The 13,422-nt window shown below is 44.4% G+C and overlaps 1 protein-coding gene and 1 non-coding gene across 2 annotated transcripts; one reads left to right on the forward strand and one right to left on the reverse strand.

The window, feature by feature from the left end:
- Nucleotides 1-453: 453 nt before the first annotated feature.
- On the reverse strand, nt 454-13,391 carry Tsacc (TSSK6 activating cochaperone). Its single transcript, XM_051199246.1, has 3 exons — nt 13,256-13,391; nt 4,080-4,202; nt 454-683 (listed from the first exon to the last, which is right to left on the reverse strand). Exons 1-3 carry the CDS (start codon nt 13,389-13,391, stop codon nt 469-471), a joined length of 474 nt encoding a protein of 157 aa, XP_051055203.1. The 3' UTR covers nt 454-468.
- On the forward strand, nt 10,123-10,227 carry LOC127233171 (small nucleolar RNA U13). Its single transcript, XR_007835470.1, has one exon. It is a non-coding gene; the product is annotated as a small nucleolar RNA U13 (small nucleolar RNA).
- Nucleotides 13,392-13,422: the final 31 nt, after the last annotated feature.

Genomic DNA, 13,422 nt, shown 5'->3' on the forward strand with positions numbered 1-13,422 from the left:
CCTTACATATATGTCTCCACCATATTGGTTCTGCTCCTCTTAATATACAAGATACATAGCCCCAAGTGCCTTGTGAAATGATTTACACTCAGTGGGTGCCTGTTAGAAATGTGTAGACTGGGCTGGAGAGATAGATGGTTCAGAGGTTAAGAGCACTGGCTCAGTTCAATTCTCAGCAAGCACATGGTGGTTTCACAACCATCTGCAATGAGATTTGGTGCCCTCTTCTGGCATGTATGCCTATGTGCCAGAACACTGTATATATATTAAATAAATCTTTTTTTAAAAAGTGTAGAATATACATGCTTAGGGGCAAGGAATGTTACTTAGTTGCACAGCATATGTTCAGCATGCAGAAGGCACTGGGTTCAATTCTTGGGTACACATACAGAATACAATGGCTAGATTCCACCAAAAGCCTATGAAAGGAGAGAAAATAAAGCATACACAGTGTCTTTGTTCCACAGTTCATTTATGGAATTGGGGCAGGTGATTTAACAACAAGTTGCAACATAAGGCTGGGAGAGAATCGTTGCTCTCCCTCCCAGGGTCCAGTTGTGATAGGGATGCTTGCAAGTTTTCTAAAATAGCCATCTGTTGTTGAGCAAGCTGGGTCTGAAGCTGGAGGTTGGCATACATACAATCTAGGAGTCCTAGGCATTCCTTGGGCTTCTGGCCAGCTCCTGAAGGAAGCGTGATGGAGGTGCAAAGGGACAAAGGAAAGAGGCTTTGTAATTGCAGTGAGGTTGGAAGGACTCCATAAGAGCACCAATTCTCCCACATACAACCCAAACCAGATGCACTTCTGCTCAGCAGTTATCTTCCCGAGGCTTACCTGCCAATGTTGTTTTAATTTGAAACACATTATTGCAACTCACCCCATCCCCTTTTAACTTTTCTTATAGTATGTACAGTCATCTGGAGTACTCAGTAATCACTCATGTTTGTCTAAGTTCCCTGCTTGAGTGTATACTTCAGGAAGGCAAGGACTTTTGTCTGGTCTACTTTAGTATCCCCAGCATCAAGAGAAGTGGCTGAACATAAGTATTCAAAAACACATTTAAAAAGCTGGGTGATGGTGGTGCATGCCTTTAATTCCAGCACTCAGAAGACAGAGGCAGGTGGATCTCTATGAACAGGCAGAGCTACATAGAAAGACCCAGTATTAAAAAGAAAACAACAGGAGATAGAGAGATGGCTCAGAGGTTAAGAGCACTGGCTGCTCTTCCAGAGGTCCTGAGTTCGATTTCCAGCAACCACATGATGGCTGACAACCATCAACCATCTGTGATGAGATCTGGTGCCCTCTTCAGGCTTTCAGGGATACACTGTATAAATAATAAATCTACAGAGAATTCTGGGACAGGCTTAAAGCTACAGAGAAACCCTGCCTGGAGGGGGGTGGGGAGAGAAAAGAAAAAAAAAACATACATACATACATACATTAAAAATAAACTTGGAGAAATGATTCAGTAGATAAAGGCACTGGCTGCTCTGGCAGAGGACCAGAGTTCAGCCCCAAGAACTCACAAGGTGGCTAACAATTGCCTGCAAGTCCTCTTACAGGGGATCTGATGCCCTCCTCTGGCCTCCACAGGCATTACATGTATGCAGTGGTGCACAGACATGCATATGGGCAAAACACTCATACATACAAAATATATTTTTAAAGCTATAGCAAAAAAGGGGCTGGAGGGTTGGCTCAGAGGTTATGAACACTGGCTGCTCTTCTAGAAGTCCTGAGTTCAGCCTCCAGCAACCACATGGTGACTCACAACTGCCTATGAGATCTGGTGCCCTCTTCTGGTGTGTAGACATACATGCAGGCAGAACACTATACATAATAAATAAATCTTAAAAAAAAAAAAAAAAAAAAAAAAAAAAGCTGATTAAGCCACGTGATAATGACATACACCTTTAGTCCCAGAACTCAGGAGGCAGAGGCAGGTGGATCTTTGTGAGTTCAAGGCCACCTGATCTACAGAGTGAGATCCAGGACAGCCAGGGCTGTTACATAGAGAAACCCTATTTGGCAAAACAAACTAAATAGGTAAAAATTAAAGATGTCTGTCTGTCGTAGAGGTTTTTTAGACTTATTTATTTTATGGGTATGGGTGTTCTGCCTTCACGTATGTCTGTGTACCATGTGCACACAGTGCCCATGGAGGCTAAAAGAGGTGTTAGATTTGGAACCAGAGTTAGGAAAGGTTGTTTGCTGCCATGTAGGATCTTCTCAAACAGTAGCCAGTGCTTTTAGCCTTGGAGGTACCTCTCTAGCCCTGAGGATGGCCTTCTTGAGCCTACTTTTTCCACCTTCCAAGGGCTGGTCTGACAGGTATGGATTACATCTGGCTCCCAGGCTCTTTTAAAAATAGGTTTTGTTGCTGCTGTTCCTGTTTTCAATTACTTGGGTTTTTTTTTTTTTTTTCATTGCATGTGTATGTGTGTTTTGCCTGCATGTATGTCTGTCTGTGTGCCATGTTAATAAATGATGTCCAAGGAGGACAGAAAAGGGCTTTACACCTTCGGATAGGTGTGAGCTACCCTGCAAGTGCTGGAAACCAAACCCAGGTCCACTGAAAGAACAGTAAGTGCTCTTTTCTTGTTTGGTTTTTTTGTTGTTTTGCTTTTCAAGACAGCGTTTAGCCCCATCCATCCTGGAACTCCCTTTGTAGACAAGACTAGCCTTGAACTCAAGAGATCTGCTTGCCTCTGCCTCCTGCATGTTGTGATTAAAGGTTTCTCCACGACTGCCCGGCACCTGTTTTGTTTTTAAGACAGGGTCTTACTGGATAGCCCTGGATAGCCTGGAACTCAATATGTAGACCAGGCTAACTTTGAACTCTCAAGACATCCACTTCAATCTTTGAAAATCTATCTTGAGCCAGGCATGGCGGGTGGGGGGGGGGCGCGTACGTACATCAGTAACCCTAGTGCCTGGGATGATGAATCAGGAGGCAAGTATGAGGGCTACACAGTGAGTTCCAGGCTACAGAAGAACTCAGAACAACAACAAACAAAACAAGAAAAAACTGTGTGGGAGGGTGGGGGGAGGGAGATGGTTCAGCGGTTAAGAGCACTGTATGCTCTTCCAGAGGTCCTGAGTTCAATTCCCAGCAACCATATAATGGCTCACAACCATCGGTAGTGAGCTCTAGTGCCCTCTTCTGGCATAAAGGTGCACATGCAGACAAAGCACTCATGTAAAATAAATAACTCTTAAAAAAAAAAAAAGACTGTCTGGAATCAGAGGTAGGGGGATCTCCAAGCTCAAGGCCAGCCTGGTCTACAAAGTAAGCCCCAGGACAGCCAGAACTGTTACACAGAGAAACAGAGTCTCGAAAGAACAAAACAAAAAAGCACTCTGAATAGCTAGGGACAAATTTAAACTAATCCCCATGCCTCCCAATTCCAAGTGCTGGGATTACAGGCATATGCCACTGTACCCAGTTTGTGTGGTTCTGGGCCTTATGCACACCAGGTAAAAACTCCACCAGTCGAGCTACACTCACAGCTTGAAAAGGGGCTTTTTGCTGTTGTTGTTGTTTGTGTTTGGTTTTTGTTTATTTTGCTGAGTGGATGAAACCTAGGTCCCTTTTAGGGACCTGAAGCTTCACCATTGTCTAACTCCAGTCATCCTTGGTGATCAGCTTACTTTTTAAATGTTTTCAATAACCTCAATAGCTATACTGTCTGCATCTGGGGGGCTATGGCTACGTAGCGTTGAGTTCCCCGTAAGTATTCAACTATCCACTGACTTCCCTAGGAGAAGGTGAGTGAGAGAAATTCAAAGAAGCAGGATCCAAGCTAAAGCTGCCATCTCCTTCCCTGGGTCCCTTTTAACCACCAGGAGCAGCCAGCACAAAGACAGTGGCCTCGGCCCGCCTACTTGAGCCGAGTAGCCAATAAGTGAGAAATCTGGGGAAAGAGTGAAACCAACAGAACAAATCATCAACGTTACCCTGAGAGTGAAACAAGCGTGCTTGCTGAGCAGCCAGCCTGACCCAGGGGAAGCTTAAGCTACTTTGCACCTGCTCTCCTGCCTAGGTCTCCCTGGAAACCTTCTCCCCAAGCCTTACCTGAAGGCAGCTTTGTTGTCTGGATGTTCAAGAAAGTGGCTGGCGGGGAATTTGCTTGAAGATTGATATAACTGGGGGAGGGTTTTGCTGGACAAAGACACACAGCACTATCTTCCTCTTTGGCTGAAAATCAGGTGACTAAATCAAAACTCATTCTAACAAGTGTTAGCCTGCCTTCCACTGCCCCTTTCCTCCTCTTTTAATTGTACGACAATAACCCAGGCTGACCTTGAACCCAAGACCCTCCTGCCTTGGCCTCTCAAAAGTGGGAGTGCAAGTGTGAGACTGCCTTTCTGACTGAATCACTGCACCTGATCTACAAAAGCAGACAGCAGGTCCTACCCAAGTGTCAGGAAGATATACAAAGAGAAGACACAGAAACCAGAAACAAGTGAGTTACGTGAAGCCAGGCATGGCAGAAGTAAAGTCCAATTTACTTGCTCAATATGTACTACATGCTTACTAATCTACCAGACACTGAGAAACACACAAAAGACATGTACAACATAGTTTCTTAGCTGCTCATTATCAACTTAGGGAGACAAATGGATCAAGTGAAACATTGTCTTCAGGCAAGGTGGTATACATTAGTAATCCCAGTATCTAGATGGGGTGTGGTGATACAATAGTTAGGATTTATTAAAGCTTGTCTTAAGGTACAGAAAGCAAAGCTAGCCACACTAGTTAGTTATAGAAGCCAGGAAGTGGTGGCACACACCTTTAATCCCACCATTTGGGAGGTAGAAATGGACGGATCTCTGAGCTACATGACACACTGAGCTACATGAAATTGATCCAGTCCTGTAGAGAAACAGCTCACACAAAGATGATCTTAGCACTTGGGATCACACATCTTTAATCCTAACACTAGGGAGGTGTAAAAAGCAAAGGGTCTCATGTTAAGATTGATTCTCTAGCTATGCTGAGGAGAGGTAGCAGTCTGAGGCTTGGTGGAGAGCTTGTGGAGACAGGATCAGCCCTTTCAGTCTGAGGTAGAGGTAAGAGCTAGTGGTTCCACTGCTTTGCTTTCTGTACCCTAAGTCAAGCTTTATTATGTATACAGTGTTCTGTCGTGTAGATGGTTGTGAGCCACCATGTAGGCGCTGAGAATTAAACTCTGGACATCTGGAAGAGCAGCCAGTACTCTTAACCTCTGAGCCATCTCTCCAGCCATTCAGTCAAGCTTTAATAAATCATTAAAAAAAATATACCACCACAAAGATGGAGGCAAGAGGATCAAAAGTTCAAGGTTAACTCTACTACACAAGAAGTTCAAAACCAGCCTGGGTTATATGAGACTCTCTCTAGACAACTAAAAGAATCAGGTGAAACAACACAAAGATATAGTGAGTCTTAAAACCTCAGTAAATGTGGGAGGCAGAGGCAGGCATTCTCCATGATTTTGAGGCCAGGAGGTCTACAAAGCAAGTTCCAGGACAGCCAGGCCTACACAGAGAAACCTTGTCTTAAAAAAACAAACCAAACCAAAAAACCTGGATAAAGTAAGGTTTTTATTGGGGTTATGGGTGAACATACCCAGTTAAGGCCAAGTATGTAAACAAATGTAAAAGTAAGGTTTTAGGGGAGATGGAGATTACAATGAACACATATTTAGAAGAGGCTGGCATGGCAAACACGGTGCCCACAGGTTTTGCCTTCCATCCTTCTGGTTTACTAAACCATTAGATTACATTCCTAAAGCTAACCCCTAAGGTCTATTCTCTTATTTGGCCACTGACTGGTCCTGAGACTAAACACCTAGTTTCAGCAATCAAAATTCATTATTTGGCTACACTGACTAACCTGTCCAATTAAGATTTAGTAAACTCACCCTAGCACAGACTCTCTTTTCTCCTTAAAAACCCACTCCTGCAAAAAAAAAAAAAAAAAAAAAAAAACACCTCCTGCTTGCTTTGCTTCTAGAGACAGCCTCCCCCACTCCCACATGCTTGTCCCTCTGTTGTAATAAATCTCCTTTATGCTAAGAACTCAGGGTCTGGATGTGTTCTGAGATAACTCTGAGGGGTCCCCCTCAGAGGCTCCATGTGGGGACATTTACTCTGAAAACTTGGAAAGCTTTTAAGGAGCAGAGTAGGAAAAAGGATGACATAACATGATCTCAGGTAAAAGGGCAATAATAATCTTGGAGGTTGAGAAGCCCCAGGAAACTAGCCAAGTCAGAAGATGGAGAGAGAAGGGGGCAATCATCGCTGACATAGGATAGGCCAGAGAAGCCTCTCTATGTAACCAAACCTGAGATGTTTACCTTTCCCCTTAATGTAATAAATAGGCCTCTCAACCTTTAAGGTTTGGAACAATGAGTAAGTCAAGCTGATGGCTCACACCTTTAATCCTAGCATCCAGAAGGCAGAGGCCAGTAGGGATCTCTGTGGGCATTCGAGCCCTCCCAGCACTAAGAATAGGCACATGACCCAGTGCTAGGACCACATAGTGAGACCCTGTCTAAAAAAGAATAGGAATTGGTTGCTACCACTTAAAGAATCATATTTCAAGGACCGGAGACATGGATTAGCAGTTTTCCTTCCAGAGGACCTGAGTTAGGTTCCCAAAACCCACTTCAGGCAGCTCACAACCACCTTAACTCCAGTTCCAGGTGATCTACACAGCAAGTTCCAGCCCAGCCAAGGCTACGTGATGAGACCCTTCCAGGCCATCCAAGGCTACATGGTAGAATCTGTCTCAAAAAAAGAAATAAATTGCCCTTTTCATTATACATATAAAATATGAGTTGCACATGTTAAAGTTTTTTTGATTTTCTGAGACAGTCTTGCTAGGTAACTAAGGCTGGCTTGGTACTCTCTATGTACCTCATGCTACATTTGAACTCACAACAATCCTCCTGCCTCACCTTCCCAAGTGCTGGAATTCTAAGAGTGAGCCACATCTGGCTATAGAAGAGATTCTAAAACTAGTAATGTTACCTTTGGCAAAAACAGTCAAATCAGAAGGAAAAACTGACTTTGCAGACCTAGTGAGTTCCATCACAGAAATTTGTCCTTCTTATCTACTAATTGTCACTCTGGGAAATTATTCTTTCCCCAGATCCCAGCTATACCGGTAAGCCAGCACTCCAGCTTCTCAACACTGAAGATAGACCATGGCCCAGCACAGGGCAACCCTGACATCCCACCCTCTCAGCAGCTGTGATGACAAGCTGCTAAATACATGAAAAGTAGGTTGGGCCAGTCATGTCACAGGATCAACAAATGGACATGATGTGTGCCTAAGCATTCTTAATAGTCACAGGAGCATGCCCTGTGGGAAGCAGACTAGAGGGTTGCAAGCTCTGGGCTAACCGGGTTACATGTTAAGACTGTCTTAAAAAAACAAGCAAAGGCAAAAAAGGAAGGAAGGAAGGAAGAAAAAAAACCTACTTTCTTTAGTTGCTGTGCAGGGAGGACATAAAGTTGGTTCTAATGGAGGCTACTGAATTTGGCCAGCATACCATAAGAAGTGGGTACAAGCAAAACTAGCAGCAAGGGAGGAGGAGAACACATAGCTATATGAACAAATTCCAAGTCAGAAGCCCCAGTACCAAACCAAGATTTCTGGCCTTTGAAGCTCTTGAGCTCTTGTAACCCAACTGTACAAGCTCCTAAATTACCTTTTGTACTCAATGCAGCTTGACTTTAGGTTCTATCATTTAATCATAATCACACTTTAGATGAACTAAGGGTTCTAAGGTGAAAGTAGGAAATCAAACAGAAATACCTATCAGAACAAAGGGTGGCACTAAGTATGGGTGGAAGTTCAATTGCTAGCCAGGCACTAAAAGGGAATAAAGAAGCTACAAAAATAAAAGCCAGTGGTGGTTGCACATGCCTTTAATATCAGCACTCTGGAGGCAGAGGCAGGTGGGTCTCTGAGGTCGAGACCAGCCTGAAGGATGAAAAGGAAGTGACAGAGTAGAGAGAAGAGCAATGAATAACAAACAGAAAAGCTGGGACCAGGAGAGAGCATATGGAGGTATGGGCCAGGGTGTAGCCCAGTTTGCCTAGCATTCACAATGCCCTGGGTTTGATCCCCAGAACCACATAAAATAGGTAAAGTGGTATATACATGCAGTTCCAATATTTGGGAGGTGGGAGCAGGAGGTTCATGAGCTCCTTGAATCCTTGACTACATGAGTTCAAGGCTATAAGACCGTGGAAGAAAGAGGCTGGGAAAGCAACAGCAGCATTAAGAATGGGGCTAGCAAAGCCAATGCTATTTAAAAAGACTCTCTCTAAAAACTCTGGCAAGTTGGCTTACATGCACTTACTCTCTAGCTCTGGAATACATATGTATATCATTTAAAAAGATCAAGAAAGGACAGAGCTGGTGGCTTAGCTCAGTGGCAGAGCATTTGCCTAACCTGTGTTAAGGCCTTGGGTTTGATCCCCAGCACTGAGGGGGAAAAGACAGGAAAATTAATTAATTTATTTATACAGGTATAAGATAGCTAAATGCCTACAATGTGACAGTGAAGCTGGGGAAAATGTCCTGAGGAATTACTTATAAAACAAGCCTGGGACAGAGGTATGACACGCGTTATAGGAAAGATGTGTTTCTTTTTCCCTTTCTGAGGCAGGGTCTCATGTAGCTGGCCTTGTACTGTGACCCTCTTACTTACACTTCTCAAGTGCTGGGAATACAGGTGTGTGCCACACAGCTGCCAAAAAAAGATGCCTTTTACTTGTCCACAGAAGCACAGAAGAAACTGCCTACCTATACTGTCCATTTCACACATGCACAACAAGCTCAGCAATGTCTAAATGTCACCAATCCTATAAAACGCAAGTCTGCTCTGCTGTCAGCTGCTTTTTTTTTTTTTTAAATCAAATCTCTTTTATTATTTTTTATGTCTTTTGGTGTTTCTCCTGAATGCATGCATGTGCAATGTATCATGCCTAGTGCCCTCAGAAGGCTGCGAGCTTCCATGTGGGTGTTGGGTACTCAATGCCAGTCCTCTGGAAGGGCTGTCAGTGCTCCTAACTGCTGAGCCATCTCTCTGACACAGGCTATGGAAGTCCTGGCTGGAACTCACTGTGTATCCCAGGCCATACCCTTGCCTCAGCTTTTCATGTGCTGGGACTACAGGTATGCAATACTTCACACACATAAACATTGCTTTTTTGAGGCAGAGCTGCCCTGGAATTTGCAGCAATCCTCAGACTTCTGAGGGCTGAGTTTATAGGGGAAGTCACCTTTATCAGCCTTTAATACATGTGTATGTATATACATATACATAAATACATATTTCTTTTATGTGTGTTTGTATATGTGCATGTGTGTGAAAGCCAGAGGTCTATATCAGGTATCTTCTTAATTGCTCTCCACCTATTTTTTTTTTTTTTTTATTTTGTGTGTATGAGCACTTTGTCTGCATGCACACCTGGTGCCCTTGGAGGCCAGATGAGGGCATCAGACCCTCTGGAATTACAGACAGTTGTGAGCTGTCATGAGTGATGGTAATTGAACCTGTGTTTTCTGGAAGAGCAGCCAGTGCTCTTAACTGCTGAGTCATATCTCCAGTCCCTTCCACCTTATTTTTTAATGTATGTTTTGGTGAGGGCAGGGTCTTTCTATGTAGCTCTGGCTGTCCTCGAACTTACAATATAGACTCACTTGGCCACACAGTCACAGGGATGCACCTGTATTTGTTTCCTAAGGGCTGAGATTAAGATCCACTGGCTACAGACAACCATACCCAGCCTCACTTTACTTTACTGAAAAAGTCTCTCACCAAACTTGGAGTTTATCAATTCAACTAGACCATCTGGCCAATAGGCTTCAGGGATCCACCTGTCTATGTACCCAGCCTCCACAAGTACTGGGGTTACAGACATATGCCACCACATCTGGCTTTTTATAAGTCTTATGGGGATCCAAACTCAGGTCCTCATGTTGCAAGCAAGGATTTTACCCACTGAGCCATTCCCTCAGGCCCTCTGATATCTTTTTCAACAACTCTAAGAAGTAGATAATATTAGCAGCATTGTACTTGAGGAATCAATCCCTTGTTAAGAAAATTTGGTCAGGGATCCTTTTTTGGTTCATAAGCGTGATGATTGGGGATTCACACCTCTGCGTGACGTGTGCCGCCCATTAAACCTTGTTACGACGTGGGCACATTACCCATCTGACGTGAAAAAAAAAAAAAAGAAAATTTGGTCAGGAGCAGCTGCCACATTGCAGTGCTAGAATTAAACATGGGTCTCTAGACTGTAAAGCTCTGCTCTACTTACTGACACTCTAGAAACTATAAAAAGAGCTCATCAAAGCCAGGCATGGTAGTACACACATGCCAGTCATCTCAGCAGCTGGGAGGCTGTGCTAAGACTATTGCAAGTTGGAGGCCAGGTTGGGTTATATGAAGAAGAAAAAAAGCTAGGTAGTAGTGGTACACACCTTTAATTCCAACACTCGGGAGGCAGAGGCAGGCAGAGCTCTGTGAGTTTGTGGCCAGCCTGGTCTATAGAGTGAGTTCTAGAACAGCTAGGGCTACACAGAGACCTTGTCTCGAAAACAACAAAAAAGCTGGATACAGTGGGCCGTGCCTGTAATTCCAGCAGTTGAGATGTGGGGTGCTCTGGCAAAAGAGTTGTCTGAAATTTGAGGCCAGCCTAGGTTACACAGTGAGTTCTAGGACAGCTATGGCAATGAAGTAAGAACTATCTCCTCTTTCACCCAACCCCCCTTCCCAAGTACTTTCTAATACACAAAACATACACATAACCAGAGTCATTTCTGCAAACACTGAGTAAGTAAAGAGGGCTGGCTTCTGAGGAAAAGGATGTAGGGCCTGTAACACACCTTTGTCCTTAGTAGGATTAGTGTGCTGCTCCATTTCAACAGTAACAGGTATGGTGCCTGGGAAAGAATCACAGGATTACATAGTCAAACAACAATGTTGTGTTTCCTAATCTCACCCAGCAGATCCAAATTGGTTACAGCTGCTCTAATTTTGGGAGGCAGAAGTATTATAGTGTATACTGTCTCACAGTTAATACAGGTGCCTGGTTTTTAACTTAAAAATTTACTTTTAGTTATGTGTGTATGTTCATATGTAAGTAGATCCCCTTGGAGCTGGAGTTACAGGTGGCTGTGAGCAGCCAAACATCAGTGCAGAGAACTGAAGTTCTCTGTAAGAGCAGGATGCCCTCCTACTCACTCCCAGGATGTATGTAGTTCAGGCTAAGTGCAGTCATCAAAATCGCTCTCCTCCTGACTCAGCATCAGGAGTTCATCACATGTGTGCTACCACACCAGACAAATCCTTGTTCTTAACTTGATCATTTTTTACAGTTCCCTTCAGCAGAGTTGTTATTTCCTTTTCATTGGAGAAAATGGGAACATACCAAATCCAAACTTTAAATCTATCACAAACATGTCTTCTAAGTATTTAACTTCTAGTCTCTCTCTCTCCCTATGTGGAGTGCTCTGGCAAGAGGGTTGAACCCAATTTGAGGCCAGCCTGGGATCCATGGGGAGTTCCAGGCCAACCATAGTACTCTAGTATGGTAGTATACTAATTTAAAAACTCTAGCTCCCTCCCATTGTCTTTAAGGAGTCAGAGAATGGGTGGTCAGGGTGAATGGTGAAAAAAAGGCTCAAAATACTACAAGAACACTCGAGATAGGATATTCGGGGATACTACATCTTACTGCCTTAAATGAAAAATATTTTTTCTAAGAAGTAAAAAATTTAGGACTCTCGGAGAGCTAGCTTAACAGTTAAGAGCACTAGCTAGTGCTGCAGAGGACAAGGGTTCAGTTCCCAGTAACCACAAGGCGGTTCACAACCATCCTAAACTCTAGTCCCACGGGATCTTCCTACCTCCCTGTGCACCAGGCACGCATGTAGTGCACATACATACGTGTAGGCAAAATACTCATACACATAAAATTTAAAAATGAGTGCATATAAAAGACATGATCTTTCTTTTTTTAAAAAGAAAAACTGCAAGTCTGGTGGGAGTGCAAACTTGTACAGCCATTTTGGAGATCAGTATGGCGGTTCCTCAGGAAAATGGGAATCAGTCTACCACAGGACCCGGCAATTCCCCTCTTAGGCTTGTACCCAAATGATCCACATCCATGCAACAAAGACATGTGTTCAACTATGTTCGTAGCAGCATTATTTGTAATAGCAAGAACCTGAAAGCAACCCAGATGCCCCTCAACTGAAGAACGGATAAAGAAGATGTGGCACATCTACACAATGGAATACTACTCCGGGGAAAAAAAAAACAATGGAATCTTGAAATTCCCAGGCAAATAGGTGGAACTTGAAGCAACCATCCTGAATGAGAGCCCTCATCTAGTAGCTGATGGAAACAGAAGCAGACACCCACAACTAAACACTGAGCCGAATTGGAATCCAGAAACAGAGAGGGAGGACAAGACCAGGCTGCAGAAACACACAGAGACAGCTGACCTGAACAAGGCGGAGCTAATGGGCTCCCAGACTGATAGCTGGGAATCCAGTATGGGACTGACTCAGACGCCCTGAACATGGGTCACGGTTAGAAGGCCTGGGCAGTCTAAGGGACCTCTGACAGTGGTACCAGGATGTATCCCTGGTGCACAAAAGGACTTTGGGAGCACATTCCCCATGAAGGGATGCTCCCTTAACCTAGAGGCAGGAGGAAAGGCCTAGCCCCTACTCCAAATGACTTCACAGATTTGGATGATCCCTCCTGGAAGGCATTACCCTACGAGTGGGGGGGGGGGATTGGAGGGAAGGGTGGTGGTGGGGGGCTATGAGAGGGTGGGAGAGAGGGAAAGAGGGAGGGAGGAAGGGGAAACTGGGATCGATATGTAAAATAAAAATAAAGATTAAAAAATAGGAAAAAGGAAAAGAAAAAGAAAGAAAAACGCAAGTCTAGAGGCTGTAAACTACAACTCCCAGCGTGCTCGGGGGCAAAAAAGGGTCGTTGCCTCCCCGCCCTGTAAGACAACTTCCACTGCCTCAATACTTCCCCGCCTCAATCTTTCCGGCCACGCCGCTATTTCCTAACCACTATCCCTCCCATTTGCTAACGCTGGAATAAAAAGTCGGATACTGTCATGCCTTTCTTGACCTTCACACGGTCGGACGAAAACCGGTGGACAAAACAGAGTTTCACGACCTCACCTGCAGCATTAATCCAAAGCCTCAACCCCAGCACCCACCCTGTAGTTGGTACGCATGCGTTATAGCGAGCCGGCCAACCGCCCGTGCCCCGGCGCTTGCGCAGACATTCTGTCCGCACGCGGCCGGGAGCGGCCACGCTAGTGCGCAGGCGCTTGCGTCTCCCTGGCCCCTCATCGTGCCCTCTCCACCTAACTTGCCTTACCTT

This window comes from Phodopus roborovskii, unplaced genomic scaffold (assembly GCF_943737965.1).
Source record: "Phodopus roborovskii unplaced genomic scaffold, PHOROB, whole genome shotgun sequence".
Lineage (NCBI taxonomy): Eukaryota > Metazoa > Chordata > Mammalia > Rodentia > Cricetidae > Phodopus > Phodopus roborovskii.